General features: G+C 43.4%; 1 protein-coding gene and 1 long non-coding RNA gene across 2 annotated transcripts in view; one reads left to right on the top strand and one right to left on the bottom strand.

Annotated features, from left to right (window-relative positions):
- Positions 1-12,219: 12,219 nt before the first annotated feature.
- LOC133570822 (alpha-(1,3)-fucosyltransferase 7-like) overlaps positions 12,220-20,749 on the bottom strand; it is a 34,551-nt gene continuing 26,021 nt past the window's right edge. The window contains exon 2 of the mRNA XM_061923542.1: positions 12,220-14,367. Within this exon, the coding sequence (XP_061779526.1) occupies positions 13,300-14,367 (1,068 nt within the window). The 3' untranslated portion in view covers positions 12,220-13,299. The remainder of the gene's footprint in view (positions 14,368-20,749) is intronic.
- The window catches only part of LOC133570821 (uncharacterized), a 27,193-nt gene continuing 19,519 nt past the window's right edge, over positions 13,076-20,749 (top strand). Inside the window, exons 1-2 of the long non-coding RNA XR_012051408.1 lie at positions 13,076-13,599; positions 15,600-15,772. This is a non-coding gene — a long non-coding RNA (uncharacterized lncRNA). The remainder of the gene's footprint in view (positions 13,600-15,599; positions 15,773-20,749) is intronic.

Below are 20,749 nucleotides of genomic sequence, written 5' to 3'. Positions count from 1 at the left end.
CGTTTGTAGTCCTGCATCTGCAAAGAAATATTATTTTAGGTTGTACAAATAGACTCAGCTTAGCCTAAACAAAACAGAAAAATGTACAATTATTCCAGTTAAATGATGGAGACATGTTACTCTCGACTCTTGGGGTAAGTTGTCACACAGTGTGACAACTTACCCCTGTCATAACATGGACTATGGCGGGTTTGTTTTCCTGAGATGCAATAAAAGTTGGAGCGGACATGGCGTGAAGGTAAGGACATATTTATTTTTACTGTAACAAAAAGAACAAACTAAAGGCGCACACAAGGCGGAGGTACAAACTTGACTATGAAACAAAAACTTACACTTAACGTAGACTAAGGACATGAAACAAAAGAACTGCTGAACGTGACATGAATAAACAAAAACTTACTTGGAACAAGCATGGAAATGATCATGGAACAATGGCATGGAATCAACGCATGAGTGACAAGGGTAACAGCAGATAATGTTGCCAGGCCGACCAACAGAAAAAGACAGGCTTAAATAACAGTGACATTATTGGTGACAGGTGTGTGAGTCCAAACGTGGAACAGGTGAAACTAATGGGTAACCATGGAAACAAAACAAGGGAATGAACAACCAGGAACTAAAAAGCGTCCAAAAAACAAACAGCACATGGCCAATCAAAAACATGATCAACACAGACATGACAACCTCAAGGCAACTTCTGGTTCAAAACGTCATATTCGGGTTGACACACTTTACATATCTAAACTAGAAGTTATCCCATCCATTACTTATGTTTTTCACTATTTATTGCAACAAAAAGATTACGTTTATGATTATAAACATTAGTGTACCCCTGTGACTTTTAGCCCCACCTTCCCCTACTGTACTTGCTGCTTACTTAAAAAAAAAATAACACTTACCTTTCACTATTTGAGTTGCTTTTGTTCTGCCATTTGAATACTGGCGAGCGATTTCTGAATTCGGGAACATATCCTTCACGGATTTGTTGAAAACATCCGCAAATGAGCACGGAATGTTGCTTGCAAGGTGGCCCATAATACTGCGTTGCTGCCGCCTTGTGATTCTCTGACCGTTCATGAGTGACTATATCCATTCGGCCACCGTGTTATGGGTTATAGATAAACCTATGGATAACGGAGACATTTATAATAGTCTCCTTTTCAGGTGAGAGAGGACGCTAAAGGCAGTGCCTTTAAGGCACACCCCCAATATTGTTTGTCCGGCTGGAAATTTTGGATATTACAACGTGCCGTAGTTTTGAAGCAATGCAGGATGATAATCCAGATGTTGTGTGTCAGTGTATTGTAATAATCCCAGGAATGTAGGCTCATACGACTTCTTTGTTTGTCTTGTCTTGTCTTTATTGCACAAGATGTAATTCAACCACACAACAGCTCCAATGTATGTCTATCCCTTTTCCCGGCAAAACTCGGACACCCACTTCCTATTAACAACGTCACTTCCCTATCTCTCCCGGAAGTCCCGCCCCCCAGCCACAGTCATTGGCTAACACCTCGTAGCCAGCCGCTACAGTATTAACATGCCGGCTGGAATAAACACACGCTGAGAAATAGCTCCGTGCCTGCCTACTTTATGGGTTACAGATAAACCTACGGATAACGGAGACATAAATAATAATCTCCTTTTCAGGTGAGAGACGACGCTAAAGGCAGTGCCTTTAAGGCACGCCCCCAATATAGTTGTCCGGCTGGAAATCGGGAGATTTTCGGGAGAATGGTTTCGGGAGAGGCACTGAAATTCAGGAGTCTCCCCGAAAATTCGGGAGGGTTGGCAAGTATGCGTGCAAGACACCAATAAAGTCACAAAGTTGCAACAAACCGCCGGCCTCGTCATTCACCCTCAAGTCCGGAGCTGTAAAGACCCACTGCCGGGCAAAGTGAAGGTTGTTAGTCCCGAAGTACATAGGCCCTGGAGGAACGTCTCCCCTGCGCTCTTCGACTACGGTCTGGGAGCCCCCCCAGCCCCCACCCACACAAAGCACGCCTTTTCTTTTCCTTGTGACACAGAAGGACGACACCGCAGCGCTCCAATAAAACACACTCAGATCTTCTGTTTCTAGCCGATACTACATAAAAAATAACCTAAAATAACGCAGTAATGCATCATGTAGTAACGGTAACTGAGTTACTGAATATAAAAAATAACGCGTTAGATTACTAGTTACCGCCAAAACTAACGGCGTTACAGTAATGCGTTAGTCCCAACACTGTTTGTTGTCTCTTGTTACAGTCTATAAACCATCTGTTATTTCCTTACCCACAATGAATCAGTAATAAACTACATACTATTGCTGTGATGAAATAAATCCTTCATGAGCATTTGAAATTACAAGTCAAGTACTAGGGTAAAAAAAAACTAATTATACAATAAAAGTATTTTTTTTGTGCTTTTTAAAAAAATAATGTCTGTTTATTTTATATTGCCTTTTCACATGACATTTGTATCACTCAGAAACACCAGTCTTATTCCAAGGTGCATGGACATCTCAGTTGACAAATTATGAGCTTCCATACCCGTCCACAGCCTACATTAGCCGATGAGTCTTTGTTAAAGGGAAGGACAGAATATTCACAGTAGATTCATGGCTCAGAGAGAAATCAAGTAAATAAAGGTGTTCAAGGGGCTTGAAGTGATAAAATATCCATCCATGCATCCATTTTCTACCGCTTGTCCCTCTGGGGTCTCGGGGGGTGCTGGATCCTATCTCAGCTGTATTCAGGCGGAAGGCAGAGTACACCTTGGACAAGTCGCCAGATCATCGCAGGGCCTGTTGAAATAAAAATATTTCACTGATATATAAATATTAGTGTGTAAATAAAACTGATATTGATAACCAATGTTGGGTCAGTTACTGAAAACCAGTAACTAGTTACAGTTACTAGTTAATTTATTTCAAAAGTAACTCAGTTACTTACACCAAAAAGTAATGTGTTACTGTGAAAAGTAACTAGTTACTTATATACTGTATAAATATATATACCGTATATATTTTTTTTAAGGCTCCCATTAATGCCCTTTTAGCCTTCATTTCAGTACTGTTATTGCACTGAAGAATAATACAATCTGTTGATCTCCTTGACATGCATTTGCATCACTGAACTCTGCTAAGCAATGTGGTCTACATACAACACACGAAGACAAAGATATGTTTCAAAGGGCCAATTTATTTTGGGCCGGAACAAAACTATTTTAAATAGCTGCAACATAACATAACAATAAGTAACAAACAGCATAATAACAACATGTCACAACATATCTGTAAACCTGGCTTCACCCAAGGAAGGCACACATGACATGATTATATGTCATGTCACTATATACAGCACACATACTGCTATACACACGCCTAACCAGGCCTTTTTTCTCTCTCAAGGAATTGTGAAATAAAATCATGTCTTCAGTGAAGCCCAGAACACTCTACGCATTTCCCCAGTTTTAGTTTAGAGAAAAGGAAACATTGGCCTGGCCCACGAGGATCCCTCTTTATGTTTGTGAACTTTATAGTCTATACATTTAGAGTGATGTGATAATGAATTAAATAAGTTTATTTCGGTCATATAATCAACCATCAACCATTTTGTGTGACCAGATTAACAGTACAGATTAGACATATTTAACAATCATACACATTTACGCACAAAAAGAAAAGAAAAGAAAAAGAATGACCGAAAAAGGAATAGGCTGAAGCCAAAGCCTATCCTATACATTCACTGAAAATTAGATTGCCTGGAACATCAACGTTAAAAAAAATCAACGGGATGAAAGTAATTATTACTATATTTTATAATTTTCAATGATTTCACCTTTCAAGGCTTTCTTAAACCTTAACAAAGAACTACATGTCTTCAGTTCATCACTGAGCTTGTTCCACCATTTAACTCCTAAAACTGAAATACATTTGTATTTTATATTCTTTCTTACTTTACCTATTTCAAAAATCAATACCCCCCGTAAATCATAGTTTTCTCTTCTTAATTTAAATAACCTAAGAATACAAGCTGGAAGGCTGTTGTTCTTCACTCGAAACATAATATCCCTTGTTTTTAAAAATAAAATGTCTGAAAATTTTAACACATTAGAACTTATAAATAATGGATTGGTATGTTCATAGTAGCACGCTTTGTGTATTATTCTAATGACCCTTTTTTGAAGTTTAATTATTGGGTCTATGTTTGTTTTATAAACATTTCCCCAAAAGAATAATATAACACATGCAGACATTTCTTATTCAGCATGTGTTTTACTTTATAAAGAATAGCAATGGATTTGGATATTTTTCCCTTTATATATTCAATATGCGGTTTCCAACATAATTTATGATCAATTATTATTCCCAAGAATTTAGTTTCATATACTCTATCAATTTCCACCAGATTTAATTTTAATTTTGCTTCACAATTTGTCCTTGCACCACTAAACACCATAAATGTAGTTTTCTTATCATTTAATGATAACTTATTAATATCAAATCATTTTTTAGCTGAATCAACTCAACCTCTATTATCCTCAACACTTCCTTCAAGTCTTCTCCTGAACAATATACATTTGTATCATCTGCAAACATAATACATTTCAATTTATTAGATACTGAACAAATATCATTTAAATAAAGTATAAATAACTTATGTCCCAATACCTAATGCCTACTCAGTGGCCTCGTGGTTAGAGTGTCCGTACCAAAGACTATAAAAATGGGACCCGTTACCTCCCTGCTTGGCAATCAAGGGTTGGAATTGGGGGTTAAATCACCAAAAATGATTCCCAGGCTCGGCACCGCTGCTGCCCACTGCTCCCCTCACCTCCCAGGGGGTGAACAAGGGGATGGGTCAAATGTAGAGGACAAATTTCACCACACCTAGTGTGTGTGTGACAACCACTGGTACTTTAACTTTAACCGAGCCTTGTGGAACCCCACAAGTTACTCTTCTTGGCTGTGATTTAGTCTTATTAATTTCCACATATTGAGATCTATTACTTAAATAACTACTTAACCACTGTTGTGAAACACCCTTTATGGCATAGTTTTCCAATTTTTGCAGAAGTTAGGAATGATCGATTGTGTCAAAAGCTTTTCATAAGTCAATAAATACTCCAACGGTGTGTTGCTTTTTTCTATTGCTGTAGCTATGTTTTCTACAAAGTCCATCACTGCTAGGGATGTCGATCGATTACTCTTGAACTCATACTGATGGTCATTCAGTTCCAGGGCTAGCAAAATTTCCTGTTCCAAGGCTAGCAACCCTTCCTGTTCCAAGGCTAGCAACCCTTCCTGTTCCAAGGCTAGCACCTGTTCCTGTACCTGCAACACGGCTCGCTCCAGTACCTGCACCACGGCAAGCTCCAGTACCTGCACCACGGCAAGCTCCAGTACCCACAGCTCCACGACAAGCTCCAGTACCCGCAGCTCCATGCCAAGCTCCAGTACCCGCAGCTCCACGCCAAGTGCCAGTCGCAGCTCCACGCCAAGTGCCAGTTGCAGCTCCGCGCCAAGTGCCAGTTGCAGCTCCACGCCTAGTGCTAGTCGCTGCGCCACGCCAAGTGCCACGCCAAGTGCCACGCCAAGCTTCGCCGCCTGCCGCACCACACCAAGCTTCGCCGCCTGCCGCACCACGCCAAGATTTGCCGCCTGCCGCACCACGCCAAGCCTCGCCGAGGACGCGCGCAGCTTCCACCCCTTCCACGACGAGGATGCGTGCAGCTTCCACGCCTGCCACGACGAGGACGCGTGCAGCTTCTACCCCTGCCACGACGAGGATGCGCGCAGCTTCCACGCCTGCCACGACGAGGACGCGTGCAGCTTCCACCCCTGCCACGACGAGGATGCGCGCAGCTTCCACGCCTGCCACAACGACGACACCTGCTGCCTCCACGCCTGCCTCGACGACGACGCGCCCACCACCCTGTCGGCCACGTATGTGGCCTTTCCCTGGTCGTCCGCCACGCCAACTGCACCCACCTCCTCGTCGGCCACGGATGTGGCCGTTTCCTGGTCGTCCGCCACGCCAAGTGCACCCACCTCCTCATCGGCCACGGATGTGGCCGTTCCCTGGTCGCCCGCCTCGCCAAGTGCAGCGGCGTTCAACGCGTCACCGCCACCTGACTCTCCCTCGCTGGTTGCGGGGACACTTGGTCTGGCAACCTACCGCCAAGTCCCCCCTCCGCCCTCCCATGACTCTTGATCTTGTTTTTTTTGTTTTGTTTTGTGGACATCTGGTATCTGTCCTTAAGGGGGAAAAAAACTTGTATAAATACTGAAAAAAAAATGAATATTGAATGAAAAAGAAACAGAGGGACAAGCGGTAGAAAATGGATGTGTAGTGAGTCTTATTCTGCGTTGTGTAGTTTTTTAAATAAAAAACCCTTCACCATTCCGTCGTTTCATTATTTATTGTTAACCTGTGTTGGAAATACGAAACACACATACTCAGGTCTCAACTTTCTGGTGGACTGATATCTGCTCCTTGCACTCAAAAGTCCAAAGGAAGAGGAAGTAACAAACCATTCATTCATATAAAAATAATAATAAATTAAATTACATTAACAAAAACGCTTTATCACAAAATAATAATAATGCACAAATCCACATACCTTTGTTGGAAATACGAAACTCACATACACAGGTCTCAACTTTCTGGCGGACTGATATCTGCTCCTGTGTGGTGTAAATACCATGCGTAAATACTACCAAACAATTCACACAGTCGACGCTCTACTTCTAAATAAACGAAAATGTGCATACAAATTACTTTAAACAACACATCACTTGTACCTACAACATTACTGTTTTACGCTATAAGATGAACAAGACTCACAGCTTTAATAACACGATACAGCAAATAAAAAAATCGTACATATAGTATCTTCAGGTACCACTATGTAATTCCCTCATTACAAACTCATAAACCAGCCTATCCAGTTAATAGAACTATCCAACTCAGGATTAGGATGAGCACTAGGTGATCAATCTCTTACTCAACCATAGGAAAATGTGCCATATACACATTTTAAGGCTTTAGAATTACATAGTGCCAGCAATATGTACCCAATACTATAAACATCTGGATTTTTTTTTTTTTTTTTTAAATGAAAAATGAAAATTCTGTCAGCATTTCAAAAACTCCTCTCATTATAAAAACAAGAGAAGCGAAGAAGACAGAAGGGAAAAAAAACTCACCCTTAAAAATGAAAGCATCTAACTCCTAACCTCAACTTTCTGTGTGGACATAACTTGGATAAGCCTATTTACCGGCCTAACTAATCTACCTAATCTTGTGCGGAGTCCACTTTTCAGAGAACTCACAGAACCCCCTTCCTGCACAGTAACTACTGTCTGAGACTCGCTCGCAGCGACAGAATCCACACACGAAGTCACAACTGAGTATGAGAAATCTCTTACTTCAGACACAGCACGAGTGTCAAATTAATGGTCAAGCGGCTGAACATTACCTGAACTAGCCTGAACTAGCCACTGGCACATCCAACCCCCCCTCTCTTAAACCACTGTGACACTCAGGTAAATCTGACAAAACAGAAAGATCAGCCTCCCCCCCTACTAGCGACTCAGAAAGACCAGATACCCAACGTGCAGTCCTGGCATCACTCTGCTCTTCCTGGCCCAACGAACCCCCAGACCGCTGACTCTGACTATCACAACTTCCTCATCAGATTCCTCCCACGAAGGAAGCGGCAAGAACTTAACTGGCATGATCAAATTTCTGTGAACTGTCTTGATCCGGCCAGTGACCGGGTGTCGAATGCTATATGTGTGAAGTTTGTCGTTCTTGCTTACAACCACATATACTGCACTTTCCCAACAATCTGATAATTTATTTTTCCCTCTCTCTCCTTTGATCGCTAGCAAAACTCTGTCACCTTCTTCTACGGTTATACACTTCAGCTTGCTTGGCCTGTTGTTTGCTGATATGTTTCTGAGCTAGTGTCATTGCTTCCCTCAGATCTTGTCCCAGAGACTGAACATGCTTGTCCACATCCACTGTCTCTCCATCTAAGAGAACGCTCTCAAACATCACATCGACAGGCAATCGAGGAGTGCGACCGAACATCAAGAAAAATGGCGGAAACCCTGTGGTTTCATGAACTGTGCAGTTATATGCAAAAGTCAGTGAAGTCAGCATCTGAGGCCATTTTGCTTTTAAGCGTGGCGGTAGAGCTCGAATCATCGAACCCAGGGTGCGGTTAAATCGCTCAGCCTGGCCGTTCAACATAGGGTGTTACGGCGTAGTATGCGACTTTTCAACACTGGCCAACAGTAAAAGCTCAGCTATTAACAAACTTTCCAAACTTAGCTCCTTGGTCCGAATGGAGACGTGCTGGAAATCCATACATGGAAAAAAAATTATTCCACAGCACCCGAGCAACAGTTTTAGCAGTCTAGTTAGAGCAGGGATAGGCACAAGCTACCCTAGTAAAATGATCGGTGACTACCAGCACATCAACAGACCTGTTATTAACATCTTCTGCTGACCAAAAATCAACACATACCAACTCCATAGGAGCAGTAGTCACAATAGACAATAGTGGAGCTCTTGCTTCCGGCTCTGGAGCTTTGCTCAACACACATCTCTTACATTGGGTGACATACAGCTTGACATCAGCAACCATTGTCTCCCAATAGAAGCGTTGTCTAGCGAGCCACAAAGTGCGCTGCTGACCCTGATGGCCAGCGTCATCATGCAAGCCCTTCAACACTCGACTCCTCAGAGCAACTGGAACGACATACTGGAAAATGTTCTTTTTGCTCACCAGAGACCGACCACCGCCCTTTAGTGTCCATCTTCAGTAAGCCCCTCCTCAGCGCGCCCAAGCGCCTACAGAGCATGCTCCTGACACTTCAGAATTAGTGCCTTATGGTGGTGTACAAGCCAGGCCCTGAAATGTACATAAGTGACATGCTTAGTAGAGCCACCACCCCGCCACGGAAAACAGACACACTGTACCGACGAGAAATGGTCTGCAGCATGCAACAGGAGCAGTGTGACGCAGCGGCCATTCAGCAGGCAGACTACCTCAATGTCAACAGCCAACGCCTGGCACAGATCCGAGCACACACAGAGGAGGATGTTTGTCTCCAAACGCTCAAGGCAGTCGTACTGCAGGGATGGCCAGAACACAAAGAGGAGGCCCCCATACTCATCAGGGACTACAGGGCCATCAGAGATTAAATAAGCGCACAGGATGGCGTGCTTTTCAGGAGCCAGCGTGTCATCATTCCGAAAGCCATACGTCCGGAAATGCTGAGGAGGATCCACTACAATCATGTGAGTGGCGAAGCATGCTACAGACATGCCCGCGATACATTGTACTGGCCCGGCATGCAAGGGGAAGTCAAAGACTATGTACAGCAGTGCTCTGTGTGTAACGAGTATGCGCACGAACAACAAAAAGAGACCATGATGTCACACCCGCACCCCACACGGCCATGGCAGCTGGTAAGCATGGACTTGTACAGCTACGCAGCACAGAACTTTTTGCTCGTGGTGGACCACTACTCTGACTTCTGGGAGATCGACCTGCTCCCTCACTTGTCGGCCGACACCACAATCCGACGAATCAAGGCACAGTTTGCACGTTATGGCGTCCCGGACAGAGCCATTTCGGATGGGCGAAGCCAGTTTGCGTGCAGTGAATTCCGGGCATTTGCAAGGGAGTGGGGCTTCGAACATGTCATATCCTCACCGCGGCACCCAAAAGCTAATGGCAAAGCAGAGTCAGCAGTAAAGATTGTGAAAGGCTTGTGCAAAAAAGCGGACCGTGCCAAAGAGGACCCCTGGAAGGCCATTCTGCATTAGCTAAACACGCCCACTGAGGACATACATTGCAGCCAAGCACAGCGGCTCATGTCACGAAGGCTGAGAACACTTCTTCCGGTGGCGACCAGCTCCTTGCACCTCAGGTCATCACAGGGGTTTCCGACAAGCTGAGGGGGAAGCATCAGGCGGCGAAGTTAGTGTATGACAAATCGGCGAGGGATCTGCCGGAGCTGAACGTCGGCCAGCCCGTCAGGATGAAGCCGCTCCCGGGAGACAGGATGGACAGATGGAGGAGAGGGGTATGCCTGCAGCAGTTGGGACTCCGGTCCTATCTGGTCGACGTAGAGGGGACCACATATCGACGCAACAGAATTGATCTTCGACCGGCCGAGGCAACCACTGCCCAACCGCTGGCTCGACCACAATTGACCCCAGAGCAGCCTGCGAGTGGAGGTGGTAAAAGAGACAGTGTTGGTGGTGCTGGGGAGTCTCCAAGATCTTCACCGGCCCCAAGGTCACCGCCGTATTCTCCGCAGGCCAGAGACACACCGCACCGTGTGCTACAGGGCCGGACTTTCTCCCGGAGTGGGAGGCTTTCCTGACAGACTTGACCTCTCGGTCACACATGGACTGTGACACACACACACACACACACACACACACACACACACACACACACACACACACACACACACACACACACACACACACACACATACACACACATACACACACACTCGAATAAAACATGCATTGACTGTTTGACACACATGGACTGTGAATTTTGTTGAAGAAAAAAAAAAGAAAAAAAGGAGTTAGTGTTGTAACAATGAAAAAAAAGTGATGTTCTGATTGTGATTTGATAACTGGTGTGTTCTTATGCTGCTACTATGTAGTACTACGTTCTATTGCTATATATTTGATATCTGATATTGGATGTTGAACCAGGTATTGCTATCTGAGGTTGAATCTGGTGTTACTAGTATGTTGATGGTCTACAGTTGATTTACAGGCAGCATTGTTCTAGTGTGGATACTTTACTAAAGGAAGGGAGATGTTACAGGGTGATTGTATTGACATACTGCGCCACCCTGTGGCAGCCACGATGCCCTCACCTATAACATATCCCTGCATTTCCGTTGTATTTCCTACATGAAATCAGTGACACACACTCGGCTGTCCACTTCAGTGGTGTAGACTTTACTGAACCAACTGCGCATGCCCCGAACATACATACACAACTACGGATGCCCATAAGGAACATCCACTACATCTCCCCTTCTCCAATGTACAACAAGGAATGAACAATCATTGCAATGTAATTATATATAAGCATCACCATTTATTATGAATCAACCTAACACCCTATAAAGGCATTATGTATGAGAATTGCATAACAAATTCCTTACCATCCTCATTTCTCCCTGAGAAAGAAAAAAACAACAAAACAAAACAACAACAGTGTTGCCAACTTACAGTCAAACAGTAATTGGCTTTTTTTTTTTTAAGCTTCAACATTACACAAGATGTGTTTCGTTATGTCCTGTCCTTTCACGAGACATAGTCTTTAAGCCACCCCGGTGGCTTTACCTGCCATCTTGGAGAATCTCTTGCTTTCGGTTTCTGGGTTACCTGCTCTCTGATTGGTGTACCTGGTGTTGCTTCCCTCTCTGTTATGTGTTCCTTTTGTGGGGTTGGGGGCTCTTGTGGAGCCGACTGTGGCTGGAGCTGTGGCTCAGGGAGAGCCTGAAGGTGAGCTCTGTTTCTCCTCACCTCCCCTGCTCCAGTGTCGACCTTCCTGGTCACTGTAGCTGTTTGTTTTGAGGGACAATTTAGTGTTGTCAATACGCCTATTCCCAGGTGCATGTCTTTGGAGGTGGGAGGAAGCCAAAGTACACACAGTCCCAGGGAGAACATGCAAACTCCATGCAGAAAGACCCCGAGCTTGGGGATGGAACCCAGGACCTTCTCGCTGTGAGGCACGAGCGCTACCCACTGCCACACTGTGCTGCCACTGAATACTGAACCCATGTGGGTACTTATTTTCAACTGATATTAAGTTTACTCCGAAAACAAATGATTTTATTGACCACAAAATATAAGCGTTTGTAATATATCCAACATCAAGCATGAATAAGTTAATATTAAGCAATACATTTGAGGGATTATGATACAACCTTGCAAACAAAATAGTGGTCACTACAGAAACATGTGCAGTCACTACCGAAACACTCGGCGTTTACAAAGAAAAGACAGAGAATTGAATTATCAATTAAAATATTTTACCGATTGGTTAAGTGTATGCTCAATTTCATAAATCATTAACTCTGAAATCAATTTTGCTTTGCATTTCAGAAAAAAAGATTGCATATATTGAAGTAAGAAATATTGTTGAAAAAAATCATTTTTATGGATTTTATTGTGAAAAACTTCAATTATTTAAAAATAATCTCTGCACAAGGGAAGTAACCATAGTAACAGCTTAGCATAATATTTTTTATTCGTAATTTATTGCTGTTTCGATAGTGACACATTCGGGGAGAGGAATAAACATTCCTCAATATTCTGAAAATACAAGACATTTCTAGAAATGTGTACTTCAGTTATTGTACAATAAATATAGTGACAAAGTATTGAGAAGACAACTTCCAAAATTTACAAACATTTCCAACCTCACTTTGGCCCAATCTTTAGAATCGCCTCCAATAGGCTCTATTGTAAGCTGACTTTTACACCCGTTTATTTAATAGTCAGAATCCATTTAAAAAAATGAAAAACATGTGTGTTTGTCATACATAAGGATTGTGAATGATAGGCAACATTTTTAAAGACATTTTAAATCAAAGAGGGATAGCATCAAACACTACTCGCAGTAACCATTTAATACTTCGTAAAAATCCATCAATATACATAGTATTTATATCCAACTGTATCTTAGGACCAACAATAGTAATTACATACCAGTGGTCTCTACGGTCTTTACTCATTATAATTCCATTCTTGTACTTCTTGTCCATTGCATTTGCATCAGATGACTTAACTCTAATATATTTTATGCATGTCACATAATATCAAGAATCAAACACATCAAACATTCACATGTGCATCAATGCCATAAAGAAAAATACATCATTATCATTGGTATCAGAGTTTTGAAAGCTGTATCAGTGGTGTCTTTAGCTTTGATTGTGATGTCTATTTTTTTTTTGACCCAGTAATATTGTATATTTCATTACCTGTCATCTTGGTTTTTTTTTTTTTGCTTATTTAGAGTGAGATCCATGTGTTGTTATATATATGATGTTATGATATACATATGTGTGTTGTGTTCTAATTTTTCACAGTTAACAAACCAAAACACGGAACCTAAATACAAGTTCACAATTTACAGCAGAAAACAGACACACTTGTTCTAATTCCACAAATGAAAAGTTGTTGTATTTAAAGGAGGTATAATCTGACTGACTAAACATTGCAGCATACGTCTCTCTCTCTCCCTCCCTCCCTCCTACACAACGTTATCCCAGGCCTCCAGGTCATCGTAGACCTTGTGCGGAGGGAAGCTGGGATACCGCAAACAGATCTGACACAATCTCCACTTCAAGTTGTTGTGCAATTCCACCTTCCACTCTCTCCTCCATTGCAGATACTCGCGATAGTGCTTGACGTCGCCCGCCAGCTGCTGCAGATACTTGCCAAGCTCTTTCACCGACGCAAACTGGTCAACGTGGATGAACGAGTGAGGCGGCGCCACAGCCTCGTAATCTTGCACAGATGCTCCCAGGACGACCGGAACCGCCCCAGATTGGTAAGAATTCCTCCACAGCTTCTCGGAGATGTAATCTTTGGCGATGGTGTTCTCGAAGGCTAAATAGAAATAGCAGCGAGATAGGGTGGGAAGAAGGTCTTTGGGCGCAAGAGGAACATTTGCCCACCGTCCGTAGACCTTCACGGGGACGACAGCGCTGAGTTCTTTGTACACTTGGCTTCTTTTGTACGACTCTTGGTAGTTGCTGACCACCCAGCAGACCAGATCTGTTTTTTTCCATTGGATGTTTTCCATTGGAGTTTTAGAGTCCTGTGGTAGAAGTCCACCGTATGGTATGCTAACATCTGCGTCCCTCCTGAAGTGCACAGTGAGGTTGAACAAACCTGCAAATCGTCTCCGGTCTCCGTTGCGCACAGACGCCTCCATGGTCATCCAAGCCCACCTCTGGCCTGGCGGTCTGGGAAGCTCTAGGGGCAGTTTCTCCTTGTTAATGCTAAGCTCTCGGTTAAAGAACACCACCACGTCCGCCTCTGAAAACAAGGACCTCTGTGTCACAACCCTGCAGTTTGGGATGCCAAAGCCTTTCCAGCAGATGTCCTGGGTGAAATTCAAAACCTTGTCATAGGGCCAGTGCCACTGCAGGATGGTTACATTGTGTTGCTTGGACTTTTTGGAGGAGGAAGCAGCTAAAAACGAGGATTCCCTCAGCCAGTCGTAATGAAGACTCAGCATCAAAACACAGAGGATGCCGAGGATGCAGAGGAAGCAGAGGAATAATTGTAGTGTAGCCTTTTTGGTATGATTGCACTGTTACAAGAGAAAAGGAACAATGTTTGACATGAGGAAGTTGCAGCAGTCCAGTCAAAATTGTAACTAGGACATCGTTAAGGTAAATGAAGCTGAGACGAGAAGGCGTCGCATTGAAGAAGCTTAGCCTCTTCCTACTCATTTTCGAACATGCTGATATTGAATTGCGTAAGTGTAAATGTGACGTTCCTAATGTAACTTTTGCAAGTGTGTCTAACATTAAAAATAACTGGGGATTGAGGGAAAAAAAGCCCATATTTGAGCCCACACAGGAGAATAACTACAATTAACGGCATCTAAAAAAAAATTCTATAAGACATCCATCCATCCATGAATAAAAATGTATACTTGAGAGAATATTAGTAGTAATATTAATATAGCAATATTTAAAATAGAAAATAACACAATAAAAATGGAGAACCTAAGAAGAGTTTGACATGATCAGTAAAAAGCCTGATTAAAAAGGTATGTCTTTAACCTTTTTTGTTAAATATCAACGGTCTCTTTAGTGCTGAGGGGCTCTTTGGCAGGCTGTACTGCAGGTGGGGGCCATAGTTGGCTAAATGGCGCCTCACCGCTCGTCTTTGTTCTAGTATTTTCATCCATCCATCCATTTTCTACCGCTTGTCCCGTTCGGGGTTGCGGGGGGTGCTGAAGCCTATCTCAGCTGCATTCGGGTGGAAGGCGGGGTACACCGGTAAGGATAAATGTTTGGTGCCAGAGAATGTCAGGATCTACGCGGGTTGATACACTAAAAGCAGGTCAGATAGATAAGAAGGTGCAAAGCCATTAAGACATTTAAAAACTAATAATAGAACTTTAATATCTACCCTGAAGTGGGCATGGAGACAATGCAGCGACTTTAAAAACTGGTGTAATGTGCTCCTGCCCTCTGGTCCTTGTCAGCACACGTGCAGCTGAGTTTTGTAATAATTGTAGAGTTCTGATTTCAGGACCTTTAGTGGTAATATGTATTTCCAAAAGATGGGGGCCATAGGGGTTGCCCGCGGAGGATTCTGTGGGGTCAAAAGTTAATGGGGGCGTGGCTTATACATACCACCGATTTTGGGTGGTTTTAACCCTAAACCGGAACCCGGAAGCATATGTCATATCCAGTAGCCATTCTATTTTTGTAGTTTTTATTAATAAATCTGATTTGTAGTCAATACATCATAATGATTATGACCTATAACCGGAGGTATGCGTCATTTTTAATTTTGTCATTTTTATAGTGTGTAAGGGGTCATCTTGGTTGTAGACCAAGTGGAGACCAGCTGCTGGGTCTCTGCCACACCAGAGTCCATTTGGAGAGACTGGAGGAGATGCGGATGAAGAGACAGGGCTGCGGAGCTAGCGCTGAGCGCCGGGACGGACGGGCTTCACAGTGTCTTGGCTGAATGAGCAGGTATCAGACACCTCGGTCTCCTTAGACCAGTGGTTCTTTACCTTGTTGGAGGTACCAAACCCCACCAGTTTCATATGCGCATTCACCGAACCCTTCTTTAGTGAAAAATAAAATGTTTTTTTTTTTCAAATTCAAGACAAAGTTATATGTTTTTGGTAACACTTTAGTATGGGTAATATATTCTAAGTAACAAAGACTTAATTTAGAGTTATTTGGTTAGGGTTAGGGCATACTTGCCAACCTTGGGCAAGTATGGGGGGCGGGGTTTGGTGGTAGCGGGGGTCTATATTGTAGTGTCCCGGAAGAGTTAGTGCTGCAAGGGGTTCTGGGTATTTGTTCTGTTGTGTTTATGTTGTGTTACGGGGCGGATGTTCCCCCGAAATGTGTTTGTCATTCTTGTTTGGTGTGGGTTCACAGTGTGGCGCATATTTGTAACAGTGTTAAAGTTGTTTATACGGCCACCCTCAGTGTGATCTGTATGGCTGTTGATCAAGTATGCTTTGCATTCACTTTGGGGGTGGAGCGGGGAGGACTAATTTTAATAGTGTCAGAAGGAAGCAATGGTCTTGCTGCTGTCTTCCCCCATTCAACATGTGCAGAAGTAGCATTATATGCTGTTGAGTTTGTTGCTTTAAAACGAGACCTGAGGTTGTTGCTTTAAAACGAGACTATCAAAAACAAAAGTATAGTCTGGAGTGTCACGTGTCGATGTAACAATAAAAGAAGGGATCCAGTTGTCGTCTTAACAAGCTGTTTCATAAATGAAATTACACCTACTCCAAGTGCTAACTGCTAGCCTCAAACATGCAAAATTTCGTAACATGAAGATGCGCCGCAACCTGTAGATAATCACAACATAAAAAGCTCAGAACAGTTCTATTTCAAAAAGAGAGGTAAAACAAAAGTAGTTAACAGAAGGAAAAAAATTATAAATAAATACAGCGACAACATCTGACAAGTAGAAATGCACAAAATCCGACTTCCGGTTTGGGCAAGATGGAGTAGACACGTGTTGAGTCTCCCTCCCATAACTTTTTACATTGCCAATCTTTTAAAACTCCATAAACTACGCCAACAAGCCAGCGAGCGGGTGATTATATTACTCCGGAGTTGCAACCAGCAAGAAATGCCAACTCACTCGACAAAGCGGAGCGCCAGAGATATCGGTGCCGAGCCTAACTCCTCTGACGGGGGTGGCGGTGAAGTCAACATGTCGGTTATAGCTAGTCTTCTGGAAGAACACCGCCAGGCCCTCTACGCGGACTTCATTACAGCAATTTCTACACTCGAGACAAAGATTAATAATGTACACACCAGGGTCTCTGAACACTCTCAGAAAATTACTTCACTCGAGGAAAATGCTACCTTGCAAGACAAACGCCTGCTAGCATTGGAAGCAACATGTGCTAAGCTAACGGAGATCGAAGCTAAGCTGGCTAAAGTTAGCGACCTCGAATCCCGGAGGCGACGAAATAACATCCGAGTGATCGGCATACCAGAGTCCGCGGAGGGGCCACGTCCAACTACCTTTTTTGCGGAGCTACTGAAGGAGATTTTTGATGAGGATTTCTTTGAATCACCGCTGGTGTACGACCGGGCCCATCGGACACTCGCTAGCAAGCCGAAGCCAGACCAGAGAGCGAGGCCCGTTCTGATACGGCTACACAAGTACCAGGTGAAGGAGAGAATTATCCGCGAGGACAGGGCCAGGAGAGGCAAGCTACAATACCGAGGGTACCCCGTCACCATCTACGAGGACTACACACCTGAAGCGGTGGAACAACGCCAAAAATACCGCAATGTGATGTCGGAGCTCTACCAAATGGGCCTACGACCAGTATTATTGTTCCCGGCCAGGCTTGTTATAGTAACGAAGGATGGTGGTAAGAAGAGATTCAGATCGGTTACAGAGGCGAAGGACTTCTTGACATCAATCCGCACGCAAGATACCTGATGGGCTTGGACGGCTATTTACCCCTACAAAACGGCTGGACATGACAACAATTTGCACCTTGCTGTGCAGCTCCTGGAATAAATACTATAAGTTCAACTTTTTTAGAGGCCTGACTTATGACAACTTTGCATTCACTGTGGACACTGTGGGCCTTTGTTGGTTTTGCTGCTCTAAGCCCTGACCACCACTTTAGATGTGTGCTCGTAATAGGAAGCAATGTTGCAACTCACACACTGGCTAACGGTGGTCACATAATTTCCAACATGGACAATCGTGACTATTTTTGTTTTGTTTGTTTTTTTCGTTCTGTACCGGGCGTTCTTTCTCCTTTTTTTGTCTGAGGGGCCAAGCTATTTGATTATGTTTAACCTCAATTATTTCCATCAGTTTGGGGGTTCTATTAAGGTCTGGTGCCATCCAAATTTGTTTTAATTTGATCTAGTCATTGGTACGTACGTTATGAGGCACTCCTTGTTCCAAAATACATCACTAAAGCTATTGGTGCACTGTACATTTTGGTGTTGAGCCAACGCTGCTTATGTGCCTTGTTTGTTTATTTCGGTTTAATATTTCCTATATTATTATACACTCAGGTTGGGATGTGTCTCGCGAGCGTAGGCTCATTTTAATTCTTATTTCGCCTTATGGAGTTGATTACTGTTACTGTAAGGGAGGAGACTCCGGAAGTTAGCATTAGTCAAGTAAGGCTAAGCAAGAGCAAAATAGCTCAGATTAGGTTCTTATTTAGGGTGGGTAGTAAGGGAAATTGCATTCTAATCTGTTGGGGTTTGTTGAAATGTGTCTTTCTGTCATTACTAGTTTTTATTTAGTTTTATTTTTTTTGTTATTCCTTAATTTTTCTTACCTTGGTGTTTTGTACTACTTTGTTATTTTCTTTTTTGCTGCTGTACCTTCCCTCTCTCCCTCCTGTCCCTCCCCGTGGGGTCTAAGGCGTGTCATACAGATTTACTGTTGGGGTCTAATAGATGGCGGATGCTGGTAGGATGACGAGTGGCGGAGTGCGTATCATCTCTTGGAACACCAAAGGCATGAACAACGCTGTCAAAATTGGTAAGGTCTTAACTCGGTTGCAGTGTCTTAAAGGCCTACTGAAATGATTTTTTTAAAATTTAAACGGGGATAGTAGATACTTTCTATATGTCATACTTGATCATTTCACGATATTGCCATATTTTTGCTGAAAGGATTTAGTATAGAACAACGACGATAAAGTTCGCAACTTTTGGTCACTGATAAAAAAAAAGCCTTGCCTGTACCGGAAGTAGCGTGACGTCACAAGTTGAAAGTCTCCTCACATTTCCCCATTGTTTACACCAGCAGCGAGAGCGATTGGGACCGAGAAAGCGACGATTACCCCATTAATTTGAGCCAGAATGAAAGATTTGTGGATAAAGAACGTGAGAGTGAAGTATTAGAGTGCAGTGCAGGACGTATCTTTTTTCGCTCTGACCGTAACTTAGGTACAAGGGCTCATTGGATTCCACACTCTCTCCTTTTTCTATTGTGGATCACGGATTTGTATTTTAAACCACCTCGGATACTATGTCCTCTTGAAAATGAGAGTCGAGAATGCGAAATGGACATTCACAGTGACTTTTATCTTCACGACAATACATCGGTGAAGCACTTTAGCTACGGAGCTAACGTGATAGCATCGGGCTTAACTGCAGATAGAAACAAAAGAAATAAACCCCTGACTGGAAGGATAGACAGAAAATCAACAATACTATTAAACCATGGACCTGTAAATGGGTTGTACTTGTATAGCGCTTTTCTACCTTCAAGGTACTCAAAGCGCTTTGACACTACTTCCACATTTACCCATTCACACACACATTCACACACTGATGGAGGGAGCTGCCATGCAAGGCGCTAACCAACACCCATCAGGAGCAAGGGTGAAGTGTCTTGCTCAGGACACAACGGACATGACGAGGTTGGTACTAGGTGGGGATTGAACCAGGGACCCTCGGGTCGTGCACAGCCATTCTTCCACTGCGCCACGCCGTCCCTACACTGTAACTACACTGTTAATGCTTTCCAGCCTGGCGAAGCTTAACAATGCTGTTGCTAACGACGCCATTGAATCTAACTTAGCTACGGACCTCGACAGAGCTATGATAAAAACATTAGCTCTCCACCTACGCCAACCCTCATCTCCTCATCAACACCGAAGCTCACCTACGTTCCAGCAATCGACGGAGCGACGAAGGACTTCACCCGATCATCGATGCGGTCGGCGGCTAGCGTCGGATAGCGCGTCTGCTATCCAAGTCAAAGTCCTCCTGGTTGTGTTGCTGTAGCCAGACGCTAATACACCGATCGCATCTACAGCTTTCTTCTTTGCAGTCTCCATTGTTCATTAAACAAATTGCAAAAGATTCACCAACACAGATGTCCAGAACACTGTGGAATTTTGCGATGAAAACTAAGCTTTTTGTATTGGATACAATGGCGTCCCAATATTTCCGTTTCAACCATCGACGTCACGCGCATACATCATCATACCTAGACGTTTTCAACCTGGAAGTTTCACAGGAAATTTAAAATTGCACTTTATAAGTTAACCCGGCCGTATTGGCATGTGTTGCAATGTTAAGATTTCATCATTGATATATAAACTATCAGACTGCGTGGTCGGTAGTAGTGGGTTTCAGTAGGCCTTTAAAGGGGACATAATGTTTCTGCAAGAAACACACCTGAAGACATCAGAAATTCTCCATATTAAGAGGTCTTGCATAAGCCATTTATTCCATTCCAAATTTTCTGCTAGGGGTTCACCATAATTATCCATAAGCGTGTTATGTTTGAGCCAGCAGACGTTATAGAAGATAATGAGGGTCGCTATGTTGTGGTTTCGGGCACGTTACAGAACACACTGGTGATTTTAGTCTCTGTGTATGCACCTAACTGGGATGATGACACTTTTTTCACAAGACTTTTTGCTACGATCCCCAACGTTGATAGCCACCGCATAATCATAGGCGGGGATTTTAACTTAG

Source organism: Nerophis lumbriciformis, linkage group LG28, assembly GCF_033978685.3.
Source record: "Nerophis lumbriciformis linkage group LG28, RoL_Nlum_v2.1, whole genome shotgun sequence".
Taxonomy (NCBI): Eukaryota; Metazoa; Chordata; class Actinopteri; order Syngnathiformes; family Syngnathidae; genus Nerophis; species Nerophis lumbriciformis.
Note: the sequence above shows the minus strand (reverse complement) of the source record. Positions and strands in the feature narration are given on the sequence as shown.